Source organism: Pristiophorus japonicus, chromosome 27, assembly GCF_044704955.1.
Source record: "Pristiophorus japonicus isolate sPriJap1 chromosome 27, sPriJap1.hap1, whole genome shotgun sequence".
Taxonomy (NCBI): Eukaryota; Metazoa; Chordata; class Chondrichthyes; family Pristiophoridae; genus Pristiophorus; species Pristiophorus japonicus.
In genome coordinates this window covers 16,221,915-16,249,643 of record NC_092003.1, presented here as the reverse complement: position 1 = coordinate 16,249,643, position 27,729 = coordinate 16,221,915, and the positions used below count along the sequence as shown (strand labels likewise).

The window sequence follows — 27,729 nt, the reverse complement described above, 5'->3', positions numbered from 1 at the left end:
TTGAAGTTCAACAAAACTATACCCAACCCCCCCACCCTCCCCACCTCCCACCCACCCCATCCTAAAAATTATCTTTCAAAAACATGGGCACAACACAGATGATACACGGGAATCAAAAAAAAACTACACAGGACTTTAACGACATCTACATAAGCTTGATGCTAACTGCAGTGCATTTGTTTTAAAAATCACGAGTCTTGATGGCAGAAGTTCACATTATCCAGCTCTATATATAAAAAAACAAAAAAATTCCAGAGTCCTGGCTCCATGTTGAAAGCCTCGGATCTGAAGGGATAGTGTAACGCTGGTTTTCTTCATAGCTGCTTCACGAACGCTATTTCGGGAATTTTTCCTTCAGCCTGGAAAAAACCAGAGTTAAAACCACAAAAACAAGTGTAAAGAATAACTGAAGAGAGCCTCTGCTCTCAGGTAGTCACAGCTCAGAAAAACAGCGGCGCGATCAGTGACTTAACATAAGGAACAGGAGCAGGAGTCGGTCATTCGGCCCCTCGAACCTGCTGATCTTCGACCTCAACTCCACTTTCCCGCCCGATCCCCATATCCCTCGATCCCCTTAATATTCAAAAATCTATCGATCCCAGCCTTGAATATACTCAACGACTGAGCCTCCACAGCCCTCTGGGGCAGAGAATTCCAAAGATTCACCTCCCTCTGAGTGAAGAAATTCCTCCTCATCTCAGTCCTAAATGGCAGACCCGTTATCCTGAGACTGTGTGACCCCTGGTTCTAGACTCCCCAGCCCAGGGGGGAAACACCCTCCCTGCATCTACCCTGTCAAGCCCTGTAAGAATTGTGTGTGTTTCAATGAGATCACCTCTCATTCTTCTAAACTCCAGAGAATATCGGCCCAGTCTGCTCAATCTCTCCTCATAGGACAATCCGCCCATCCCAGGAATCAGTCTCGTGAACCTTCGCTGCACTCCCTCTATGGCAAGTATATCCTTCCTTAGGTAAGGAGACCCAAACTGTACACAATACTCCAGGTGTGCTCTCACCAGGGCCCAATATAATTGCAGTAAGACGTCTTTACTCTTGGCCTTTATTACAAGAGGATTTGAGTATAACATACCATTTGCTTTCTTAATTGCTCACTGTACCTGCATGTTAAATTTGTGATTTACGACATAAGAAATAGGAGGAGTAGACCCTATGGCCCCTCGAGCCTGCCCCGCCATTTAATAAAATCATGGCTGATCATTGACCTCAACTCCCCCCTTCCCGCCCGATCTCCATATCTTGACTCCCCGAGAGAATCGCCTCTTGTTTTCTATCACTTTCCGCTGCTTCCCAGCACCTCTCTCGTCCTCGGCCAAGAGGGGCAACAGTCTCCTGCCCCGTTGACTACCCAATGGGTTAACGCATGGGTACCGCTCACAGTGCCACTCCATCCCAAGCTGCCTGCTCCCTGGTGGCTGGCCAGAGAACGTGGGAAATTACCTTTAGATAACCGGGCGTTGCAGCAGGTCGAGAAGCAGCCTTCCCCACACAGCTTGTGCTTGAAACCCGGTGAAGCCAGGCATGGTTTTAAGGATCAGTAAGTAGGTCACCCCGAGCGACCTTAAAAGGCAAAATCACTGCTCCCCAAGGAGCACGATTTCAAACATGCGGCACCCGGAGACAACTCACCCAAAAGGAAAAGGAATCATTCTTACACATTCTGTTTGAGGGGTAACTTACTTCAGGGGGGGGGGGGGGGGGAGGTGGGGGACTAAACCCTGGGTTTTACCTTCAAAATGGCTCAACAGGATATTTCCACTGGACACGAGGATCTTTTCAGGAGCTTTTGGTCTCCAATTCTGCATACTCAAACATTTGAATAAACTAACCTTAAGCTGTGTGAAGATTAATGCAGCTTGACTGAAGTCCCATTCGTTGTCTTGCAAGCACCTAGAACACAGAGGGAATGATCAAACAAGATTTCGGAAGCCCAGTTATGGAATGATGAGGGAGCAGGAATGGAGAGAATACTCGAGGCACGGCTGCTGGCTAGATGCAGCTTCACTACAGTATATGGGGCAAATGTAGGAACATTATTGCGTTACCTTCGCCGAATCCCCCACCATCAACATCCTGGAGAATACCATCCAGGACAAAGCAGCCCACTTAATCGGCACGCTACCCACCACCTTCAACACTCACTCCCTCCACCACCGGCGCCCCCTGGCTGCAGTGTGCACCGTCTACAAGATGCACTGCAGCAACTCGCCAAGGCTTCTTCGTCAGCACCTCCAAAACCCGCGACCTCTACCCCCTAGAAGGACAAGGGCAGCAGGCGCATGGGAACACCACCACCTCCACGTTCCCCTCCCAGTCACACACCATCCCCACTTGGAAATATATCGGCCGTTCCTTCATCGTCGCTGGGTCACAATCCTGGAACTCCCTCCCTAACAGCACTGTGGGAGCACCTTCACCACACGGACTGCAGCGGTTCAAGAAGGCGGTTCACCACCACCTTCTCAAGGGGCGATTAGGGACGGGCAATAAATGCTGGGCCTTGCCAGCGACGCCCACATCCCGTGAATGATTTAAAAAAACAGGAGGCGGCCATTCAGCACCCCGAGCCAGTTCTGCCATTCAATGAGATGCGGTTATTCTGTATTCTAACTCCACCCACCCACCATGACTCCATATCCCTTAATACCCTTGGCTAGCAAAACTAACGGTCTCAGCTTTAAAATTATTAATTGAGCGAGCGTCTGCTGCTGTTTGTGTGAGAGTTCCACCACCCTTTGTTTGAAGAAATGTTTCCAAATTTCTCTCCTGAATGGTCAGTCTCTGATTTTAAGGCTATGCCCCTGGTCCTGGATTCCCCCACCAGCACAAAAAGTTTAGCTCTAGCTAACCCCATCAATTCCTTTCAAAATTCTCGCAACCTCACTCAAATCGCCCCTTAACCTTCTAGATTCCAGGGAATAGAAGGACTAGCTTATGTAATCTCGCCCTATAATTTAACCACCCTGGTAACATTCTGGTAAACTTGAGCTGAATTCGATCCACGGCCAACATATCCTTTCTAAGGTGCAGTACCCAGAACTATACACACTCCAGATGTGGTCCAACCAGAGCTTTGTACAGCTGTAGCAACACTTCCCGTTATATTTTAGCCCTCTAGATATAAAGGCGAATATTCAATTAGCCTTTTTGATTCATTTTTGTACCTGACCATTTAGTGATTTGTGCACATGGATCCCTAAATCACTTTGGACCACCAATGTTCCTAGCTTTTCACCATTTAAATAATACTCGGAGCTATCTGTTTTTGGTCCAAAATGGATGACCTCATACTTGCCTGAAATCCATTTGCTCACTCATTGAGTCGATCAATGCCTCTTTGTAACGTTATGCTCCCATCTACACCACGTACTAGGTCACCAATCTTTGTGTCATTGGCAAACTTTGATAGATGGCTCTTGATCGTGTAATCTACATCATTAATAAATACAGCGAATAGTTCAGGCCCCAACACAGATCCTTGTGGGACACCCCGAGTCACTTCCTTCCAATGAGCACATGCCCATTATTTACTCTGTCTAGCTCGACCAGCTAACCAATCCCCTAACCAGCTCAATAATTTGCCGTCAATTCCAGGAGCTTTAGTTTTAGCCAACAGACTCTCAGGTGGATTCCCTTCACAGCAAAAGCTGCTCTTTGACTATGATCAGGCACTTTAATTCCAAGCTCGGAATTTCAATGTAGACAGAAACGGCCCTTTATTTTAGCAGCAACTCCACTAAATACCTATATTAATCAAAGCACTGAGTCTTAATCAAGTGCTACCTTGTAGAGAGCTTACTAATCCACAGGAATCACATGACCCTCATGATTTTTCATAGAATGTACAGCACAGAAACAGGCCAATCGGCCCAACAGATCTATACCGGTGTTTAGCACACTCTTCTCTGAGTCAGAAGGTTGTGGGTTCAAGTCCCACTCCAAGAACTTGAGCACATAAATCTAGGCTGACACTTTCAATGCAGCACTGGGGGAGCGCCGCACTGTCGGAGGGGCAGCACTGGGGGAGCGCCGCACTGTCGGAGGGGCAGCACTGGGTGAGCGCCGCACTGTCGGAGGGGCAGCACTGGGTGAGCGCCGCACTGTCGGAGGGGCAGCACTGGGTGAGCGCCGCACTGTCGGAGGGGCAGCACTGGGTGAGCGCCGCACTGTCGGAGGGGCAGCACTGGGTGAGCGCCGCACTGTCGGAGGGGCCGTCTTTCAGATGAGACGTCAAACCGAGGCCCCGTCCGCTCTCGCACATGGATATAAAAGGTCCCACGGGCACTATTTCAAAGAAGAGCAGGGGAGTTATCCCCGGTGTCCTGGGGCCAGTATTTATCCCTCAATCAACATAACCAAAAAAGTGATTATCTGGTCATTGATGTTTATGTGGGAGCTTGCTGTGCGCAAGTTGGCTGCCGTACTTCTCAGTGACTGCACTCCAAAAGTACTTCATTGGCTGTAAAGCGCTTTGAGACGCCCGGTAGTTGTGAAAGGCGCTATAGAAATGCAAGCCTTTCTTTTTGTACTGACATTTAGCTGTCCAGGTTCAGCAACTCTCACTGGAAACGGACAAGATGTCCGATACGGCTGGGGGTCAGCTGAGGCAGATCGCCTGGTTATAAAAGGGCCCGAGAGAGTCACCCAACTGATAAACAGGAGGTAGAAGCAGCAGCAATCAGCTGCAGAGATAACACCGAGCTGGGTTTCATTCATGCTGGTGCCGATTCTGAACTCGCACTTCAAAGACTTCATCGTGGCAAACAAGAGGTCACATCTTGTCTGATTTTACACCCTGTAAATTATTAGACATAGCAAGCATCATTTGTTTCAGTTTAAAAATGTTATCTATTTCGACGGATCTCACTCAAAGATAAGCAGAGCCTCATGTGCTTTAATAGGTTTATGATTGGGCTCATTCTTGTTATCGCTTCCTGGTGCTGACGGTTCTACACGGGCCTGGGTATGGGCGAGCTTCCGTAATGATCAGTTTAGGAGCATAAAACCCCCACAGCAGCAAGTTTCCATTGTACACGGTCTGCTCAAGGCTCGCACGTGGGCACTTTCTCCACTTCTACTGTGAAGGAGGGACAAGGGCCGGCTGCTTACTCCCAGCCCACTGATATAGGAACAGACGAAATAGGAGCAGGAGTTGGCCATTCGGCCCCTCGAACCTGCTCCGCCATTCAATAAGATCATGGCTGATCCGATCATGGACTCAGCTCCACTTCCCCGCCCGTTCCCCATAACCCTCGACTCCCTTATCGCTCAAAAATCTGTCTATCTCCACCTTAAATATATTCAATGACCCAACCTCCACAGCTCTCTGGGGCAGAGAATTCCACAGATTTACAACCCTCAGAGAAGAAATTCCTCGTCTCCGTTTTAAATGGGCGGCCCCTTATTCTGAGACTATGCCCCCTAGTTCTAGATTCCCCCACGAGGGGAAACATCCTCTCTGCATCTACCCTGTCAAGCCCCAGCAGAATCTTATACATTTCAAGAAGATCACCCCTCATTCTTCTAAACGCCAATGGGTATAGGCCCAACCTTTCTTCATAAGACAACCCCTTCGTCTCAGGAATCAACCTTCTCTGAGGCTGATCACACAGCCCAAGCCGCCCAATTCTATTTGTGATGGCATTTCTTGCTGCTTTGCTTCATGTGAATTTTATGGGCCTGCTGGTTTGGAAAAGGCTTGGTGCTTTTGCCTCATTTGTGGATAAATGATAAACCGGAACAGCTAGACTGGTTATTTTCCATGGCTTCAGCTAGACCGGAATTAATTAGAACATTAAACTTTAGACGTGACCCATGGTATGAACCGAGGCAGCCTAAAGCACACGCCAAAAGTACTTCATTGACTGTAAAGCGCTTTGGGACATCCGGTGGTTGTGAAAGACGCGATATAAAATGAAAGTCTTTCCTTCGAAGACCATAAGCATAAACACTCCTGTGGGCAGGGAACTCAGACACTCAGAGCGGAAAAATGTCAACGCTTTAAAAACGTGTTTCCCTCTCGTATCTGGTTGAAAAGGACAATTTATAACAGTACAATAACATTGCTCCTCGAGATCACTGTGCTAGCTGCTCCTGACTATACACTAAAAAAAATAATACAGCAGTCATTGACTTCTGTCTCCTGGTTCAGTGAAGTGTTCTAGACAGTGGTTGGAAGGTGTCATTTGTCCTAAATGGTGCAATTTACACCTCTGCACAGCAGCACTGCCAAGGGATTATCCCTGTCTGCTACAGAAACAGGATGTGCAAACGACAGTATTGCACAGGATGATAACTGGTTATCACTGCAGCTAAACCTTGAACCATGGGATATTGACGGACAGCTCCCTCAGTGGCTCCGGGGGAAATATGAAATAATGCTAGGAAGGGTGCAACAACCACGTGTATTTATATAGCACCTTTACTGTAGTAAAACATCCCAAGGCGCTTCACAGGGGTAATTGAGACACAAAAGTTGACTTCGAGTCACACAAGTAGAAATTAGGGCAGGTAACCAAAAGCTTGGTCAAAGAGGTAGGTTTTAACTCTCCTGCTCTTCAAAATAGTGTCATGGGATCTTTTATGTCCATCTGAGAGGGCAGATGTTTACCGTCTCATCCGAAAGACAGTGCGGCACTCCCTCAGTGCTGCCCCTGCGACACTCCCTCAGCACTGCCCCTCCGACAGTGCGTCGCTCCCTCAGTACTGCCCCTCGAACAGTGCGGTGCTCCCTCAGCACTGCCCCTCCGACAGTGCGTCGCTCCCTCAGTACTGCCCCTCCGACAGTGCGGCGCTCCCTCAGTGCCGCCCCTCCGACAGTGCGGCGCTCCCTCAGTGCCGCCCCTCCGACAGTGCGGCGCTCCCTCAGTGCCGCCCCTCCGACAGTGCGGCGCTCCCTCAGTGCCGCCCCTCCGACAGTGCGGCGCTCCCTCAGTGCCGCCCCTCCGACAGTGCGGCGCTCCCTCAGTGCCGCCCCTCCGACAGTGCGGTGCTCCCTCAGTGCTGCCCCTCCGACAGTGCGGCGCTCCCTCAGTGCCGCCCCTCCGACAGTGCGGAGCTCCCTCAGTACTGCCCCTCCGACAGTGCGGAGCTCCCTCAGTACTGCCCCTCCGACAGTGCGGAGCTCCCTCAGCACTGCACTGGAGTGTCAGCCTAGATTTTTGTGCATAAATCCCTGGAGTAGGACTTGAACCCATAACCCTCTGACTCAGAGGCGAGCCACAGCTGACACTAAACGGGACTAAAGTGATATTATACAATGGGCAGACCTTAAACGGAGAAACCAAGGCAAGAAGTCAAACAAAGCAGATGGAAGGTGCCCCTTTGCAATCTGTAATACTCACTTCTGTGACCACTCGATGTTCATGCCCGATTGCTGTGAGAAAGCCTGCAGCATCTCCTGCTGTGGAGCGGTGAGGGTGGGCACCGGACTGCTCGATGGCGTGGGCGCTGGGGTCACAAAGGCCTTGCGGATCTCCTCGGTGGTGGCGTTCCGGATGAACAGCTGATCGTTCACGATGCACAGCCTGCTTAAAGGGGCGAGCGAGGGGAAACAACCAGTTTAGCGATAATCCGCGCAAACATCGCACCGCCACACCTACGCCGCGAATACAGTCTCCAGAGAACGCACCCTGCTACACCGGCAAAGACATGTCGATCCAGGCCGACTGGAACAACCTACCACCAACCCGTCTCCAATCTAGGCGGCCATTTTGAACCCTCGCTGAAACCCTTCAGCGATCTCCCCTCTGCCTCGATGACCGATGGTGAAATGCTTGGAAGAACTGCGACATATGGAATGGATTCCTTATAGAGGAGTCCACTGAGGGATCAAACCTTCCTCGCAAAGAGTGGGCAACCATCGACCGCCTCCGAACCGGTCACGGTCGATGCTGCCACCTTCTCCATAGGTGGACGACAACATCCCCAACATCGAAGCACTGACCACACTCGACCAGCTCCACTGGGCAGGCCACATTGTCCGCATGCCTGACACAAACTCCCAAAGCAAGCGCTCTACTCGGAACTCCTACATGGCAAGCGAGCCAAAGGTGGGCAGAGGAAACGTTTACAAGGGACACCCTCAAAGCCTCTCTGATAAAGTGCAACATCCCCACCGACACCTGGGAGTCCCCGGCCCAAGACCAGTCCGCCCTAAGTGGAGGAAGTGCATCCGGGAGGGCGCTGAGCACCTCGAGTCTCGTCGCCGAGAGCATGCAGAAAGCAAGCGCAGGCAGCGGAAGGAGCGTGCGGCAAACCAGTCCCACCCTCCCCTTCCCTCAACCACTGTCTGTCCCACCTGTGACAGAGACTGTAATTCCCGTATTGGACTGTTCAGTCACCTGAGAACTCACTTTGAGTGGAAGCAAGTCTTCCTCGATTTCGAGGGACTGCCTGTGATGATGAGGTGGAAGATTAAAGCCCCCCCATCATACGACTGTGGAGCCCCCAATCAGACCCCGGAGCACATCATTGAGCACTAGCCTCAGAGGGAATTCGCAGGCAGCCTACGAGATACCCACGCTGTTACACCGGGAGCTTTGGCCTGGATATCGAAGTTTAATTTGCTTTGCTACTTCGATATGAAAGAAGGGCCAATCGTAGAAAGCGGTGTATACCTGACTCAGCAACCTGCAGGTCCTCCTCCCCATCCCCCGCCCCACTAAAAGCAGCAATATCGAAAATCAAATTTAAAAAAAAAGCAGAAAGTAGTGGAAATCCAACATTAGCAGCTGAAGGTGGTGGTTCATGTCCTGACCGGAGAACTCGCCTCTCATGAAAGTGACACCACCTGAAGCATTTGCCCACATGTCCTCTCCCCAAACCGCTGTGCACTTCCAGCCTGGTTTATTTCTGTGCTGCTTCTGTCCCTTTGAGTCAATTGTGCCCCAAGTTCCGCAAGCGTGTACTAGCCCAGTAAAAACTTACCCTACATTCCCAGCAGGCACGGCAATGAACACTCTTGAGAAGGCCCTCACAGACTCCCTGGATTTCGTATCGACTGAGGGAAAATTAAGGATTTTAAAAGGGTTACATGCCAAGAACATGAATGCAAAGTTTTCCTTTTAAACTTAAATTTACGACGTTTACATACCTTCTTTGAAAACCCCGTGTACAGTAAAACAGAGCAGTGTGTTCTGAAACAGAAAGCAAAGGTTCGATTACTGTTCTTATACACAGCATTTCGAGTATTGAATGCGGTGACACACACACATACACGCACGCACGCAGGCAGTGTGTGCTACGTAACACAGTAGTTCCTTCATTGTCGCTGGGTCACAATCCTGGAACTCCCTCCCTAATAGCACTGTGGGAGCACCTTCACCACACGGACTGCAGCGGTTCAAGGCGGCGGCTCACCACCACCTTCTCAAGGGGCGATTAAGGATGGGCAATAAATGCCGGCCTTGCTGGCGACACTCACTTCCCAAGAATTCATTTAAAAAAAAAAATAGGATGTGGGTCTGCATTCTTGACAACAAAGACTAGCAAACAATGGTCTTTCCTGTTACTGCTTCCACCAACAGCTTCCGTTCAAGAGCCAGGGAGACTCGGTTTCTCGGCGTTTGATGGGCCAAATAGCCTCCTCATCTAAACTTATCTTTGTGCCCAGCCAGCGTGCGAGTGAACCACAGAATCCCAGGTTTGATTTGTGCAGTTACTTGCTCTCAGTCGGGCAGTAGTTTGGGGCACAGCACTTTGGTTGAGGTAGGGAAGAGAAAAAGAAAAATCAAGGATTCCTAGTTGCTCCCCGTCACCATCCTGTCAACATTGCTGGCAAGCGCTGGTGTGGGGACAGGACCAGGTTCAGGTGCCAGACACCGAGAGGTCAAACAGCTTGCCGACACTCAATACACATACTGACGTACGAAGAATGGCCGTTCCGGTACAGTGTCATCCCTCATGTAACCGTATCACGGCAGGGCTGAACATCAAGGGAAGGGCAACAGAGGATTCTGATAGGTATCTTTTGGAATGGGGCAGTTCGGTGATGCAGTTTACTCGAGCTCACTAAGTGCCAGTAAACAGGTTGAAGATTGCACAGGGAACTGAATCAATGGGACGTTTGGACAGAATAGGCACTTACCGTTTGCGTGCTTACGTCCACCACGAAGGAGGCGATGTCGTGTTGTGTCTTTGGGAGCTCGTTGAGAAAGGCTACAACGTTTAGTCTGGTGTGCTTCAGTAACTTTGCCCGAAGTGCTAGGCGCAAAAATAGGAAGGGAGAGAAAATGAGATGAAAGCGTAAAAAAAATGACGACCATATGTCTATACCCAGCTATACATCTCGCCGAAGGGGAGGTCCAATGGAATAAGGTGTCCCCCGAGTTACGCATCTCACACTTGATCCAAGATGTATTTTTGCAGACATGATGCCTCCAAGGTTTATAAATACGGTCTGTATTCGACACCATCCAGGACAAAGCAGCCCGCTTGATCGACACGCTACCCACCACCTTCAACACTCACTCCCTCCACCACCGGCGCCCCCTGGCTGCAGTGTGCACCATCTACAAGATGCACTGCAGCAACTCGCCAAGGCTTCTTCGGCAGCACCTCCCAAACCCGCGACCTCTACCGCCTAGCAGGACCAGGGCAGCAGGCGCATGGGAACACCACCACCTCCACGTTCCCCTCCCAGTCACACACCATCCCGACTTGGAAATATATCGGCCGTTCCTTCATCGTCGCTGGGTCACAATCCTGGAACTCCCTCCCCAACAGCACTGTGGGAGCACCTTCACCACACGGACTTCAGCGGTTCAAGGCGGCGGCTCACCACCACCTTCTCAAGGGGCAATTAGGGACGGGCGATAAACGCTGGGCCTTGCCAGCGACGCCCACATCCCGGGAACAAATTAAAACGAGCAGGATGCTGCCACATACTCCAGCAAAGCACAGTGCTTGGCTCTGCGTGCGAACGTTTACACTGAACGGGAAAGTAAGGATGCAGAAACAGTTACGGAACTGCACAGTTCACGCTGCTTTCATTAAAAGAAGTGATGTTTGGGGTTTTAAAGTGTTTTTTAAAAACTTAACTACCTTTCTGGTAGTCTCCTCACACCACAACCTGCTGACTCTGGCCGTGTGGCAAACACTTGCCCCATAGAGGCAGAACTGCAATCAGGATTTCAGCGTACAGGGGAGAGTGACAGCATGAAGTCACCTCAGCACGGCTTGGTGCAGCTCTGTATACATGGAGATTGCTTTCCAATCAAGATTTGCAGGATGGAGGTTATTCAGTCGGTGGAGGCGTCCACGAGATAGGGTCAGAGGTTACACCACCACAGAGCGGGGGGCTGATGTCTCACACTGCTGAGAGCCGGAGATCCTTTCTGAGCAGCGTTAAATGGAAGCTTTTGAGAGAAAGGCGACCGAGGACATGCCTCTGGTGACGGGGAGATCAGCTAGGTGCATAATATGAACGAACACGATGGCCTTGGCTGCTAGCTTTCAAGGGGAATAACACTTTCATTTTCTGCAGCACTCTGTGTCTGAGGACACAGCAAACGGGAATGTTTACCTAAACAGCGCATGGGAGAGTGCAGGCCTGGAAAACCCTTCCAGTGCACCCCACTGCTGCCAAAAACTCAAGAGCGCTCAATCTTCAGGGATCTATCCAACTCTCCGTTAAACCTTCCCATTAAACGCTCCAACATTCCATTCCACACATTAACTATCCTCTTTATGAAGTCCTTCAAATCTAAATTGTCTGCGCATCTTCACCGCATCCAAGTGGAACCCCATGCCACCCCCTTCAACTGTGGAAAATTCAATACATATTACAGGAGTTCAATTTATTGACTCCTTTAAGCTTGTCTTATGAAACAAAGGTTGAGCAGGTTGGGCCTATACTCATTGGAGTTTAGACGAATGAGTTGATCTTATAGAGACGTACAAGATTTTGAGGGGGCTGGACAGGGTAGATGCAGAGAGGATGTTTCCCCTCATGGGGGAATCTAGAACTCAGGGGCATAGTTTCAGAATAAGGGGTCACTCAATTAAAACAAAAATGAGGAGGAATTTCTTCTCAGAGGGTTGTAAATCTGTGGAATTCTCTGCCCCAGAGAGCTGTGGAGGCTGGGTCATTGAATATATTTAAGGTGGAGATAGACAAGATTTTTGAGCGATAAGGGAGTCAGGGGTTTATGGGGAAGTGGAGCCGAGTCCAGGATCAGATCAGCCATGATATTAAATGGTGGAGCAGGCTCGAGGGGCCGAATGGCTGACTCCTGCTCCCATTTCTTATGATGCTGATCACCTCCCTTCAGCCTTCCCTTCCCGAGAGTAAACTGGGCTCTTCACCCTCTCCTCAAAGCTCGGGGCGCTGTAAGTTTGGCTGCACATGCTTGCCCTGCCCCCAGTGCCTGGATACCCTTGCTGCAAAGGTTATTCGATGAGTCGGTGAAACAAACCACTGCACTGTCTGGCTGCAGACACCCGAAGCAGTTTGCAGAATGTTTCGGAAAGCATCTCACGCAAAGTGCCGGTGGACTCGGTCTGTTTATTTGTTTTCAAGACTCGAGTCTGAAGGACTTTGCTCTGCGTGGTGGAGCTGCTGTGTTGCATCAGATGGGGCGGGGGGGGTGGGACTGGCTGGAAAAAGACTGGCCGAGCCCGATGGTGCAACGGGAGCAAAGTGAACAGACGCAAGTGGAGACGGTTAGCTGGAGGTTAATGATCTTACCGCCACGGATATTTACTCTGTGATCTCACAAGGTGAGCCTGGGCAACTCTGGCTCTGCTGGTGTAAGCAGCCACTATTTAAAACAATATTCATGGGCAAAATAATATTGTGTAAGTTCATTCAACTCTCTGCAAGATTTTTACTTCTAAAAAGGAGTAGTGGTCCTGTTATTTCAAAGCATAACCGAGACGCAACAGTACAACACAGTGGAGTCCCATTGCTTTGCGGCAAAGAAGGGTAGATTACAGGTTTGTGGCCCGAGACCAATGTTCCCCCTAAGAACATAAGAATTAGGAGCAGGAGTCGGCCATTCGGCCCCTCGAGCCTGCTCCGCCATTCAATGAGATCATGGCCGATCATCTACCTCAACTCCACTTTCCCGCCCGATCCCCATATCTCTAGATTCCCTTAATATCCAAAAAATCTATCGACCTCAGCCTTGAATATACTCAACGACTGAGCCTCCACTGCCCTCTGGGGCAGAGAACTCCAAAGATTCACCACCCTCCGAGTGAAGAAGTTTCTCCTCATTTCAGTCCTAAATGGCCAACCCCTTATCCTGAGACTGTGACCCCCTGGTTCTAGACTCCCCAGCCCGGGAGAAACATCCTCTCACCATCTACCCTGTCAAGCCCTGTAAGAATTGTGTATGTTTCAATGAGATCACCTCTCATTCTTCTAAACTCTAGGGAATATAGGCCTAGTCTACTCAATCTCTCATCGGAAAATCCCCCCCCCCTCCCCATCCCAGGAATCAGTCTGGCGAACCTTTGTTGCACTCCCTCAATGGCAAGTATATCCTTCCTTAGGTAAGGAGACCAAAACTGTACAAAATACTCCAGGTCCCGTCTCACCAGTGCCCTAAATAATTGCAATTCCCAAGGAAGGCTAGAGAGTAGTCACACACCCAGCTTCTCAGCTCGGGGCAGTGGAAGGAAGGGGTAGAAATACTTCAACTTTTCTCTTCCACCGATTTCTTCTCTCCCGCCATAAAGACGTTGCCTTCTTGCTCAGATGCAGTTTAAGAGGCACTGCAGTATTGTCAGTCTGTCAGTGAATTCAATTTAATATCCTCCTCTTCTATTCTCCCCACAACTACACTTCTGCACCCTGATCGGACTTGTTTCCCTGTTACACAGCCTTTGGTCTTCTGATTCTGGCCTCCCGTGAATCTTCCCCCCCACCCCCAGGCCCCCACTCCACTATTATTGGCAGCAGAGTTTCCAGTGACCTGCTCGCGAGATCTCGTTCTGCCTCCCTCCCCTTTAAAGACTCAAACCCTTTCATTTCACCCAAGCCACCAGACATTCCCTCCGAAACACTCCCCCGGGGCTCAGCATTCTGTCCCTCCCACTGCTTCTCGGTAAAGTGCAGTGTGTGTTGAAGACACTGCCCAAGTGCAATTTGCTGTTTTAAGCAAGTGTTAGCAAGCTGTTCCAACAGTGGGGCCCTGTTTCTACCGTTATCCCACACTCGCTGGGCTCACTAGATAGCCGATTGAAAACTAGGCTCATTTTCCCCTCCCTAAAGCAAATGCAACAACCCCGCACCCCCGCCACCCCACCGCCGAAGAGATCGGCAAACTCAGGCATCAAACCTGGGACCTTCCTACCCTGTAATGTCTCAGGGAGGAAGCACGTAAAACAAAAGCAATTGTCCCTGTGGATAAGTGGCGCAGTGTGGAGCTGCACAGACCACACACAGTCCAAGGGCGGGTGCCTGGGCAGTACTGAGTTAGCCAATCCGGTCTGCTCCAGGGGGAAGTGGCAACACGGGGCGCTGCAATCGGCCTCAATGCAGCGCAACAAGGAGGCAGAGAAACCAAGAGTCACCAGGGTTGTCACTTCGCATCGCCGCCGAGTGACCCCGACTGCAAAATGCCTGTGGGGGAGACTGAATAAGGACTGCGATGCCCTAACGGTGGAAGAGCCCGCAACATTCACACAAGGACGGTCGGCCACTTTAGCGAGGCCCCAGGAAGCAAATCCAGTCCGAATCAGCATCTTCCAGGGAGGCGGAGAGAGGGGAAAAAAAATGTGAAGTTTTTTTCAACCGTTCCCTTATCAAAAGGACAGATTATGCTATCATGGGTAGAAAAGGCAGATAAGATTGTCGTTAATAGTGTACAAATATATCCTGTGAGGTACAGATGCCTGCGAAAACAATGCAACATTTGAAAAATACACAGGGGCTGGGTTTGGAAATTGACGCGAGATACGGCGATTAATATGAAACCCAGGTTTGCAGCAAGTACAAGGGGACGGGCATTCTATACAATAGGCATTTGCATCCCTGTGCTGGGCGTTATCAGTTTCTTGTCTCGATATACTCGGTGCTTTGAAGCTGAATGACTCAAAGAAGTCAAACGTTGAAAGAAGACAGAATGCCAAGCTGACATCATAAGAACATAAGAAATAGGAGCAGGGGTAGGTCATATGCCCCTTGAGCCTCCTCCGCCGCCATTTAATACGATCATGGACTCAGGTCCACTTCCCTGCCCACTCCCCATAACCCCTGATCGTTTAAGAAACTGTCTATTTCTGTCTTAAATTTATTCAATGTCCCAGCTTCCACAGCTCTGCGAGGCAGCGATTTCCACAGATTTACAATCCTCAGAGAAGAAATTCCTCCTCATCTCAGTTTTAAATGGGCGGCCCCTTATTCTAAGACCATGCCCTCTAGTTCTAGTCTCCCCCAGCAGTGGGAACATCCTCTCTACATCCACCTTGTCAAGCCCCCTCATAATCTTATACGTTTCGATAAGAGCGCCTCGCATTCTTCTGTACTCCAATGAGTAAAGTATTTCTGTGCTGTCTTGCTCACATCACTACTTCTACGTTATTCAAAATCGCAAACTCAAAACTGAAAAATTCTTTGGACGCTAAGTGTCACTTTTCACAGCAGCGGGGTGGCGGGGCAGGGGGTACCTTACGACCCAGCGGGGCAGAGGGGCACTTTAAAGGGCAGCAGCATATTTAAGACAAAAACAGCATTTCTCTTACTTGGGTCCTTCAGTTTCTTCACATTTCTGCTCTCTTTGAAGTACTCCCCCAAACTGCTCCTGTTTGGACACAACACATTATTTTTAGGACACAAGTGCAGCTCATACAGGACGGGACAATAGTTGCCCCAAGTTCTTTTCTTCACAAGACCACTGTGGAAACATACGGGCACAAGATGGCTGTAATTAAAAAAAACAGCCAACCCTTCCCCTCGAGAAGCTTTACGTTGCCCCCTCCCCTCCCCTTTAAGCTCCATTTACTGCTGGGGTGCACACGAGGTGGGGGTGATGACACTGCCCTGTGCCCCGTTTGGGGGATGGTAACCTACTCCCGGCGCAGAAGTCTCGCCCCGGCCGCTGAATTGGCCGGAGGTGGGAGGTGGAGCGCGATACTTCCCGATGGGGTGGGGGTGTAGGACCAAGCGGTGCTAATGGATGCTCCAACGGAGTGCTGACGCCCTTCAACGCCGCCAGCCCACCCCCTCGCTTAAAGGGGAGGGCCGCTGCACACTCTGCAAGGCCTCCGACGGCCTCTCACTGGACCATCAGGGCAGCGTGGGACCGGGTATCCTGCAGCTCGGCACCCAAAACGCAAAGGGAGCCATTTTGGTAGGCGACCGGAGGCGCGGCGGAACGATAAAGATGGCGGCGCGGGCGTTGGCGCCCTCCCCTTCAACGTCTGCTCCCCCCTACCTACCACCACCCCCCCACCGGCCCACCCCCGAGCGGATATCGGCCAACTTCGCGACCGGCAAAGCTGACACTACCCCCCCCCTCGGGAGTGGGAGGGTGGGGAAAGAGAGACGGGACAACATCCCCCGCGCGGCACTGAGAGGTTGCCGCGCACGGCGATGACGTCATTGCCGGTTGTGCGACGGCCCGCGTGGCGTGGCGCTGTCATGGCAATTTCACGGGAGCCGGTCGCGCCCCATCCCCGGGGCGAAAAGTGTTTGCCGCCCTGTTGCCATGCCCCCCCTCCCCCCCCCACCCACCCACCCAGAGGCGTTAACGGACATCGCAAAAAAAAAAGAGGCAATTGTCCCCAGAGGTGTTGTGGATGTTTTATACCCGAGGGTGCCACACGTACACGAGTGAAGAGTTAGTAGCGGCTTCTTTGAGCGCCCCATCCCCTTAGAGTTGGGCTGGAATAGGCAGTCTTACAGTTCTCGCAACAGCAACCAACTATTGCCAGGGTTTCTGCCAACGCTCCTGCGCGACTGGGGGGAACCAGTGCTCATTGCCCCAAACATGATGCGTTTCAGTTCAGCAACTTGCCCTCTGACCCCAGACAGGTCCAGCAACGGGTTGGCACAGTGCCCTGGCGCACCAACAGGCCGCAGCCGGTGCCCACCCGAGCTGCCACCTTGTGCCCAGTCGAGGCGCGGGCCTTCGCCAGGACCTTGCCTCTCGTTTCTGCAGCTGCGGGCAGGTGACTGAAAAGGTGACCGTCGCCAATTTGCTCGGTGAGTTTATCCAGAGGGGTGGTGCCAGGCTTGACCGCCAACGGACCGCTTTGCGGAAGCGGGCCGATCAGTGGACGTCCTGAGGCAAACGCTCGGATTGCTCCCCTCTCCTGTGTGGGAGGCTCTTGGGCCCCACCCACCCCTCGTGATGCTTGGCCTTTGCTGGACACCTGCCCGGGGTTGTAGGTCTGAGATTGGGAACTCAGTGCGTGGCTGATGGCATCACAGACCCTCCCTCTCCCCATGGCATGGCCCAGCACAACGTGCACCAATTCAGGCCCGTCGCACTTTCAGCAGAAAATATTTTGCGTCAGGGTAACAAACCTGGCAGGGTTCTGTACAGAAAAGGGAATACTGAGCGAGCAGCAGGCAGTATCGTGGTAGGCATCCAGCAGCCCTTGCCGGTCTGTCGAATCATAAACTGAATAGTACCTGCAAGGTGAGAACAACAAAATTAGAGAGAGTAGAGCATAAGAAATAGGAGCAGGAGTCGGCCATTCGGCCCCTCGAGCCTGCTCCGCCATTTAATAAGATCATGGCTGATCTGATTATCGACTCAGCTCCACTTCCCCGCCCGCTCCCCATAACCCTCGACTCCCTTATCGCTCAAAAATCTATCTCCACCTTAAATATATTCAATGACCCAGTCTCCACAGCTCTCTGGGGCAGAGAATTCCACAGATTTACAACCCTCCGAGAGAAGAAATTCCTCCTCATCTCCGTTTTAATTGAGTGACCCCTTATTCTGAGACTATGCCCCCTAGTTCTAGATTTCCCCACGAGGGGAAACATCCTCTCTGCATCTACCCTGTCCAGCCCCCTCAAAATCTTATACATCGCAATAAGATCACCTCATTCTTCCAAACTCCAATGAGTATAGGCCCAACCTGCTCAATCTTTCTTCCTACGACAACCCCTTCATCTCAGGAGTCAACCGCGTGAACCTTGAGCAGCAAGCGTCTTGCTCTTGGCCAGTCAGCTCGGGTAGGGTTAGGGTTGGGGTTGAGGCTACAGGCATGGGTTAACACAAAGCTCCTCTTCAAGCCCACACTATTTGCTGCCTTGCCTCTTCTGGGTCGAAAGTCAGGTGCCAAACGAACGTGAAACTTGAGGCGGTCTGGTTTGCGGACTCCATTACACGGGGAGCTTGTAAACTGAGGGATCATCAACTTTAATAACCGTTTCAGCACAAAATCACTTCATCGGTTTTCATGTTACAACCAGCTTCTCATCTGCAAACATCTTTGGTACGTATCCAACAGTGTTCATCAATGAGAAAGTCATACAAGTCTACAAATGTATTTGATTAAAAAACCTCTTCTGGGAACATTTAATCCCCTATTACTTCCACGAGAGAGAAAAACAGGCCAGCTGCTGAAGCCTTTTCTAGTGCATGGGTGACTACTCATCTAGCTTTGAACAAAGCAGTTCTTTTGGCAGCGATTGCTCAGTCATTTTCTGGTCCTAAAACCCAATTTTTGACTTATTTTTAGTATAAGTGCGCTGCCTTTTGGGGCCTTTTTGAAGAAAAAGGCTCCCACCTCCCCTAGCCTTGGACAACAACTTGCATTTATATAGCACCTTTAACATTATGAAACGTTCCCAGGCGTTTCACAGGAGCGGTAGCAAAGTTTGACACTGAGCAACATCAGGAGTTATTTGGACAGGGTGGCCAAAAGCTTGGTCAAAGAGGTCGGTTTTTATGGAGCGTCTTAGAGGAGAGGCGGGGAGGTTTAGGGAGGGAGTTCCAGAGCTTGGGGCCCAGGCAGCTGAAGGCACGGCCACCGATGGTGGAGTGATTATAATCAGGGATGCTCAAGAGCGCAGAATTAGAGGAGCGCAGACATCTCGGGGGGTTGTGGGGCTGGAGGAGATTACAGAGATAGGAAGGGATGAGGCCATGGAGGGATTTGGAAACTAGGAGAATTTATAAAAATGAGGTTTGCTGGACTGGGAGCCAATCAATGTAGGTCAGCGAGCACAGTGGGGGGAATGATGGGTGAGCGAGACTCGGTACGAGTTAGGACATGGGGCAGCGAGCACAGGGGGTGATGGATGAGCGGGACTCGGTGCGAGTTAGGACATGGGGCAGCGAGCACAGGGGGTGATGGGTGAGCGGGACTCGGTGCGAGTTAGGACACGGGGCAGCAGAGCTTTGAATGAGTTCAAGCTTACGAAAGGTGAAAGGCCAATCAAGAGAGAGTCAATGGTCAAGTCTAGAGGCAATGGAGGCATAGATGAGGGTTTCAGCAGCGGATGAGCTGAGGCAGGGGCAGAGACGGGCGATGTTACAGAGGTGGAAGTATACATGGACTGGGCAAAATGTGACAGACAGCGGCGTCATCTTGTCATTGACCACTGGGAAGTGCTGGAGAGCAAGCTGGGGTGACCAGATCTTTGACTTGGAGGCCTTGGCTGTCACCTTTGACTCGGCGGCCTTGGCTGAAGGAGGCAAACTCCAGGCAGAAGCCAGCAGCATGTACCCGGGTACATCGTTATGCACATCATATGCACATGGTTAGAATGAAATTTGGTTCAGAAATAACAGATTTCACAACCGTATCAGGAGGGACAAAAAGCTTTCTACAGAAAGTAGAATGAAAAATGATGGAAATACAAACCGATGACACTGCTAACCTTTGCTGTTCATTATTTCAGATTCTTAGACAGTTATAAAAAAAAATACGACTTTCTTCTGCTTGTGCTTAAACCTGGCTCCGAGAACAAGGTGGAACAGTTTCAACACACAGGTTTTAATGCACCATTCCAACCAGTTCAAGGCAACAGCTGGCCTGAAATTGGTCGGACAAATTGAACTATGAACTTATTTGGCACTAAAAACATTTGATAAATGTTCCTGTATCAAAGTTTACCAGGAGGTACTTACTGCTGAATGAAGCGTAACACCAGCACCTTGATTTCATCTGTACCAAAGTAACTCGCCTGTTAAAGGAAAACACACAACAGCTCAAGGCCACACCGACACTTCGCCTAGTGCTAAACAGCACCAAGTCGCTCGTATAACCAACACCTGTGTTTTGAAGGCATCTTGTTTGAAAAAGAACTTTCATTAGCACAGCACTTTATATTTATCCCTGTTTTAAACTGGTTTTAAATAGGTATGTCATGTGTTCACGGCATTGGTTCTAAACTTTAAGTGTCTGTCAACGGTCCCACTATCAACCAAAAACTCAGTAACAGCTGTAGAGTGTGTTGACCAGTAGACTGTACTAACCCGTAGACTGATTGGAGCGTGGGCAGGTACAGCAGGAGGCACAGCAAACAGCGGGAGCGGCAAGGTCGGGGCGAGGGAGCGGTGAGAGATTGCAGAGCGACGTGATCGGGGCCCAGGAGAGGCGCGAGTTCAGGGCCCAAGGGCAGCACAGACCAGCCCACACTGTGCGATATGTGAGCACGCTAGGTCCGCGCAGCAGAGCAGGTCTCCAGTCGTCCTGGTTAACCCTTGCCACTGGACCAAGACCTAGCTCTGTCAAGCCCGTGTGGTGGCTGGTGTGCAACGGTCACCCCACGTTAAAAAAAATCCACCCCTTCAACATGTAGTTCGCGACCTGGAATATTAGGACCTGTGAACTCATCCCTTTTTGGTGGAAGCAAGTCATCCTCGATACGAGGGACCGCTTAAGACGACGACAACGACTTTATATTTGCAGCATGTCCCCAAGTGCTTTACGAGCCATGTATTACTTCTGAAGTGCACTGTTGCTGTGTCAGCAAATAAGGCAGCCAACTTGCACACAGTAAGATCCCACAAGCAACAAATAAACGACCAATTAAGGTGTTTTTGTGGCACTGTTCGAGGAAGAAATGTTGACCAGGACATTGGGCGAACTCCCTGCTCGAATATTGCCGCGGGATCTTCTGAAAGACGGCACCTCAGACAGTGCGGCACTCCCTCAGCACTGCACTGAAATGTTCGCCTAGATGTTGTGCTCAAGTGTCTGGAATGGGTTTCGATCTCTGGCTCTGAAAACCCGAGTACATTTTAACAAGAGACAGGTTGTTGGAAGATCTTACTGAAATACATAGAAATTTGGCCCAGCCAGTCAACGAAGCAAACAGTTCCAACCACATTTACCAGCTCTGTTCCAACATCCCGTCATCCCCATCACAGGCGGTCCTTCGAACGAGGATGACTTGTTTCCACAAGTTCACAGGTGTTTCGATGAAGGATCCGATGTTCCAATCCCGAATTCCAATTGAGGGGTTGGAAGATGCCTGTGCGTGAGTTTTTTTTAAAAAAACGTGTAGTGACCATTGCACACCAGCCACCACACGGGCTTGACCGATGTCTTGGTCCAGTGGCAAGGATTACCCAGGACGACTGGAGACCAGCTCTGCTGCACAGACCTAGTGCGCGCACATATCGCAGTGTGGGCTGGGCCCGTGCTGCCCCTGGGCCCAGTACCCTCATTCACCACACCTCTGCCACGACCTCTCGCGACTCCTCCGCAATAAACATTCACCGCATCTTGCCACAAACACTCGCCGCTCCTCCGCCCCGACCTTGCCACCCCTCTGTACCTGGGCCCTGCCGATGTTCCTGCCCACGCTCCAAAACGGTGACCAGGGTTTTGATGACATCACCCAGTCGCCCATCTCAAAATCCTTGGAGCAGCGCGGGCTGGGTGGTAAGCCCCTCCAGCTCTTTATACTTGCCGACCCGCGGAGCTGTTCTCTCACAGGTCCGGGAGGGCCACAATGTCCCAGGGCCCGCCGCTCTTGCTCTTTTATAGCCCGATCCAATCCAATCTTAAATGCCGACAGTTGCTGCCTCAATCACTAACTCTGGAAGACAATTACACAGCCTCGGGTGTCTCTTGCCCTCAGTCCTAAATCTTTTCCATTTAATCTTGTATCGATGGCCCCTCATTCTGGTCCCCTCAAACACTGACAAATACCTGCTCCTGCCCACCCCGTATCTTTCTTTCATAATTTAAAATTGCTTCTTTCATATCACCCTGCAATCTGCATTATTCAAATGAAAATGGCTCCAATTTTGAAGTCTTTCTTCATATTTGTATTTCCTCATGTCAGGCAGCATCCTACTGAATCTGCTTTGTACCTTCTATAAAACCTCAATATCACTCCTATGTTGTGGAGTCCAACAGTGCACACTGTACTCGAACTGAGGTCTTATTAACTAGGTTCAGCATTACCTCTTGGCTTTTATATACACGATAAAGTCTAGAATTCCATTATCTTGTTTTTACAGCCACAACAACCAGAGGTGCTGCCTTTAAGGTTCTGCGGACCTGTATCCCCTAAAATCCCCTCGGATATTCGATAGCACCAAGCCCTACTTTACCAGAAGACAACCAGTAACGTGCACCGTCTATCTCTACCAAAGCAGTCGATTCACACCATACCTTGCATGACGGAAGCGTGGTTGGTGTCTCAACATCAAAGGAGATTGGAGGAGGGAGCTCATGGCCATCCTAAAGGTTGAAAAACAAGCTGAGAGTCCGGCAGAACCGGAGGTAGCAGTACAAGCCAGCACGGAGCACTTAAAACATCCCCTTCCATTGCCGACCGAGCCAAAGCTAAAAGCAATAGTAAACAAAAGACTGTGACACCAACTTTTGTAAAATGGATCGTCTCATCCTGGTTCTGTGCAATCTGTGAGCCTGCAACCACTGGACTTAAATTACAGTCCAACATTACTAAATTGGAAGCGACGCAAGTGGCTGAGGTTGAAATATCCAGAGCAAAAGCTCAACTTGGGCATGAAAATCACCCCACTACACTGCAGCAAAATCCTTCACAGTTTGTCTTGCCCTCCCCACACCCCGAGCGTTTCAATCCAACTCGCTCCCGAATGGCGGGATTGCAACAGAAGCTGCACTGGTCTGGAGGAGCCCGCGAGTGATGTACTCACCAGTCTGAGGAGCTTTGGAAATTTTTCCCTGACGGTGCTGTCAAACATTGCAAAGAGGGAGAGAAGTGAAACAAACAAAAAGGTAACGATGTGAGAAAACTTCCACAGGTGCGCGGCCGATACGCAAGTCGGACCCCCTCGTCGCGTACACCCACTGCGCGCTGACTGACGAAAACATCTGTTTATCGAACTTTACTGAACTAACCAACGTCAAGTGTGGGTGGTCCAAACCAGAGAAGTTCCTTTCCCAGTCGAGAGAGATATCTTTGGACCAGTTCCTCAACTGGGAAAGGCACCTCACAAATAGGCAGAATCGATTGACTCAGACAAACGGTTTCAAAATCACAGTGACCGTGCCCAAGCTGAAATAGCATGGGGACAGGGTTGGGGGGGGGGGGGGGAGATTGTGGCCATCAAATGGAGTTACGAGATTTTGCCAGTACATGCGATCTTTCCAGTTAATCCTGGGCTCACCCCAATGTGTTGAGAATACTAGAATGAAATAAGACCACCTAAGATTTTAAAATCTTGGATTAGTGCTGCCTTGAAAATGGACGGGACACATTTTTCAGGGCGGCGTTTATTCGAGTTAAAATAAAGGCCATTTCAACCGCTGGAGCCTCTTGCGACAAAAAAAAAACTAAAACCACGTTGTAGTTCCACGCGTAAAGGCCTCGTTTCCTGCTTCACTTCCCAACGGGTTAGCCCGACAACGTGACACGCTCTCGTCAGTTGCTAATTGTTTGAACAACAGAGTCAGGCAAACAGCAGGTCCCAGACTGCCCCGTCAGATTACCCACTCACATCTGGGGTGGGTTCCTCCCCCCAATTGGCAGCGGTTTAGCCAGCGGACTTGAATTTCTTTATATTGTTTTGGCAGTAACAACTTTGCACAGTTGAGCAACCGTACAATTCCTATTTAGGACAAAGTTGCACGGGATATGCAAACAACTGGAGCATTCGCAAACTGTTGACTGATTTTCATCGCGGTGGCGGGCTACATGTGATAAGAGTCCGGGGTCAATGTTTGGAGGCGTTAGAGTGTGTCTGGGGCGCGTTTACAGGAAGTGATTCTGCTGCTTTGGGTCTGCACATCCATCAGAATATATACATTTATTCTTTTAAATGCATCATTTATAAATCAGAATGTATTTTAAGGTACTGCAAAAGTTACCCAATTAAACCATTTAAATCAACAATTAAAGCCTGCCATAACAGTAAGCTTTTTGTTGGTCTATTTAGGCCGTGTTAAAAATACTTCCATAAACCGCAAAGCAATTTGCACCACATTGTTGACGTAAGTTGCTCCTGGGAGCGGGGAGGAAGACAAGAGTCGCGTCTCTTCTCACACACACGTGAAAACTTTCAGGCTGAAGGGCCTTTTTACCTTCCGTTCCAGTACACCACACATTTTCGTTATGTTGAATCTCACTATTTTCACCTGGCTCCAGATACTTAGTGGAGCGGACTAACTTTTTTTAAAAAGCCAGTGCATGAAATAATTAACTGATATCACCGATTTTAATGGTGGGGAGTTTACACTGGCTTGGAGCAAGTCCATCTGCAATCACAAACCCCATTCCAGCAACGACAACAAACAAGAGCCTGGGATTCATTCACTTGCTAAATAAAGACACAGCAATCCAGCTTGGGAGTCATCAGTTCAGATGAATAATAGTGTCACAAAGTTCAGTCTTGGATGCATTTAAAGTTTGAAACGCAGCCTAATTAGGCCAACTAAAAGCAACACTGCCCCCAATCTCTCTCACATCCGGTTTCCGTTTACTTACCGCGCTAGCACTCACCTGCACAGAGGCGATCGTCAACAGGATCAATGTTGGAAAGCGATACCGACACGATGGTTAGTTAGAATTGGGTGGGGAGGATTAAGCCAATGTGATACCACCGAGGTGCTAGTCACTGACTCCGCTCAAATCATTAGCGGACATCGGGAGTGAACATTTAAAAATAAAAATTAGTTGGCGAATCTAAATCTAAAAAAAACCCCCGCAAATAAAGGCCTCAAGAGGGACAGAGTGAGAGAACAAGGGAAAAGACTAGCGAAAGAGTGAGAGAGAGAGAGAACAAGGAAAGACAGTGAAAGAGGGCAAGGGGTAGAACAGAGAACTGCTGCCCAAAGAACACCGAGTTGTCCAATCACCCTTATTAGCACTGGCCACATTAAATTATATTAAAATGTTTTATTCTCTAAGTAGTTACTGATTTTTGTGTGCCAAATTAATTGTAGTATGCTGCAATGAGTTCTTCCCACCCAAAGGCAGATTTTTTTTTTTTTTTTAAATTGTTTCCAAAAAAGACTATGCTTTAGCACGGCCACAAATTTGCTATTTGGCTCGGTCACAAAAAAACTTAAGGTTGCATAATGCAGTATGCAAACTGTATCATTTTTATCCCATCAAGTTGCTTTTGCCAGGCAAAACTGCCAAACTCTCCCAGTCGGATGCCAAAGCCACGTGAGCACACGTTACTGTTCTGGAGGCTAATGCGCGGCTGTGCCTGCCTTAGGTTGTCCCTCTCTTGAGGAATCTTACCCGTCACTGGCTAACCAGCCTTCTTCACTAGCCAATAGGAAAAGGCGCAGACCCACTTCACCGACGCAGGCGACGGCTCAAGTCTTCTTTGGCTTTGTCGACGTGCAACGGTCGTCGCAGGGCTCGTGAATCAAGCACTTGCGAAGCAATATTACAGGACAGTCGGCTGATTTGTGCAATCATTGGCTTTTGAGATCATCCAAAGCTTTTTTTTTTCGGAATGCAAGGAGATGTTTGCCACAAATCTTTTGGATAAGCAACAGCTTCACGAGTCTTAAGGCACATAACACTATGCAACCTCTGTAACTACAAACATAAAAACACTTCAATTTACCTGCTGTAAAGTTGAACAGGTAGTAAAAGCACAACTAGGGACTCTGGACTGCATTTCCCATGCTGAGCCCCAAAAGGGAGAACTAAGAGATGAATCCACCATTAACAGTCTTAGGCCGAGTTTTTGTTTTTGGGGGGGGGGGGGGGGGGGGGGGGGGGGGGGGAATAGTAGTAGTTAATACTGGAAACATTTTTTAAAAAGGTCAACAGCCTGCACACCAGACCTGCTGAGAAATATTTACGTTGAATATAAGGGTAGCTAACCGCTTGGGTTATCCATTTATACACGAGATACCAAAAGCACAAATTAACTGTGACAAGTAGTGCTGGAGTCTCCCAATGTTACTGAAATTCGATGTAAAGAAATCAGTGAGAAAGTTACATTACTGCTAAAGTGAGTAAATTAGGGGAAAATATAGCATGTGCCATTTGCGAGGCATCCTGGAACAAAACCGGAGCATGGGGTCCTTTCACTGACCTGACGTATGTAGCCTGATCCCGGAAGCCGTCACAAAGAGGGTTCCCATCCAACCATAGCTCTTCCAGCTTGAAGCCTTTTATTTTTTCCAGATCTCTTTCGGATTTGAGCTAGAGAGAGATTTATTGTGCATTGTTCTTTGAGGTGACCGTAATGACTTAATCTAGATATCTAAAAAAAAAGCCACTACCTACGCTTCTAGGTACAGCACTCAAATACCTGTGGCTACCTAGTCGCTTGAAATTTCTTCAGGTTAAGGTGTCAAAATTTTCAGAGAATACATCTGTTAAACTGAAGGCTAGACAATGCACATTTCTCAAATCAAAAATCCTTTCTTAAAGTATGCAACTCTCTTATTCCACAAAGCACGGCAATAGCAACAGACATTACATCAATGAATTCTCCAGTAAATGCAGTGTATGATAACTGTATGGTTGCATCTGTGTGCAACAGCGTATACTTTATTGTGTATTTCACATTTAGAAAAATTTGATGTTTCACAGCAACACAACCCGTCATTAAAGTAACTGTAGAAAGGCAACGGTTGAACCCAACAGCAACCACCAAACTTAAAAACAGTCAGTGTGTGTCTGAGGATCAAGAATTTAAACTGTAAAACTGCGATGTAGGAGATGGGCCAGGTGTTACTTCAAGTTTGCCCATCACAGTGCAAAATCACTTATTAAAAAGAGTACATTTCTGGAGGTCCACTGATAATCGAGGTGCTGTGGGTGTTAGCAGCAGCTGTATTTGTACATTTGTGGGAACTTCGCTCTGTGGAACGTGGATGCCTTCAAAAGAAGGTGTTGAGAATAGCAGTGGAAGTACAGGATTAAGTTGTCCCATGGGCTGTTGTCAGAGAGGCCATCCTTCAGTGAAGTGAATTTTTGGATGGATTACATGTGCTACAATTTCTGATTCAGCACCTTTGCAGCACAAGACCAACACTGCTCTACTGCAAATTAAAGTGAACAACGTAAGAAATCAGAGCAGGAGTCGGCCATTTGGCCCCTCGAGCCTGCTCCGCCATTCAATAAGATCATGGCTGATCTAATCATGGACTCAGCTCTACTTCGCTGCCCACTCCCCATAACCCTCGACTCCCTCATCGTTCAAAAATCTGTCTATCTCCTGTTTAAATATATTCAAAGACCCAGCCTCCACAGCTCTCTGGGGCAGAACATTCCAAAGATACGTATTATGAACCCCCCGTTCCATAGAATGGGGATGTAGTAGGTGGGAAGGAGTACCTCGACTCACATTAGGATATATTTCCAGTGTCGGCAGTGCAATGGTTACC

The 27,729-nt window shown here is 49.5% G+C and overlaps 1 protein-coding gene across 6 annotated transcripts in view; it reads right to left on the bottom strand.

Annotated features, from left to right (window-relative positions):
- Positions 1-54: 54 nt before the first annotated feature.
- The window catches only part of LOC139239496 (nuclear RNA export factor 1-like), a 92,822-nt gene continuing 65,147 nt past the window's right edge, over positions 55-27,729 (bottom strand). For 2 of the 6 annotated variants that reach the window (XM_070868284.1, XM_070868286.1), the window contains 11 exons: positions 26,430-26,539; positions 23,067-23,103; positions 22,558-22,626; positions 20,058-20,113; positions 17,495-17,602; positions 15,709-15,767; positions 10,106-10,221; positions 9,113-9,155; positions 8,947-9,019; positions 7,362-7,547; positions 55-1,908 (listed from right to left, as the gene is read on the bottom strand). In XM_070868284.1, the coding sequence (XP_070724385.1) occupies positions 1,695-1,908; positions 7,362-7,547; positions 8,947-9,019; positions 9,113-9,155; positions 10,106-10,221; positions 15,709-15,767; positions 17,495-17,602; positions 20,058-20,113; positions 22,558-22,626; positions 23,067-23,103; positions 26,430-26,539 (1,071 nt within the window). In that variant the 3' untranslated portion in view covers positions 55-1,694. Of the gene's footprint in view, positions 1,909-3,173; positions 3,448-7,361; positions 7,548-8,946; positions 9,020-9,112; positions 9,156-10,105; positions 10,222-15,708; positions 15,768-17,494; positions 17,603-20,057; positions 20,114-22,557; positions 22,627-23,066; positions 23,104-26,429; positions 26,540-27,729 lie in introns of those variants that run through there. The other 4 variants (XM_070868287.1, XM_070868288.1, XM_070868285.1 and 1 more) reach the window with 4 other exon arrangements.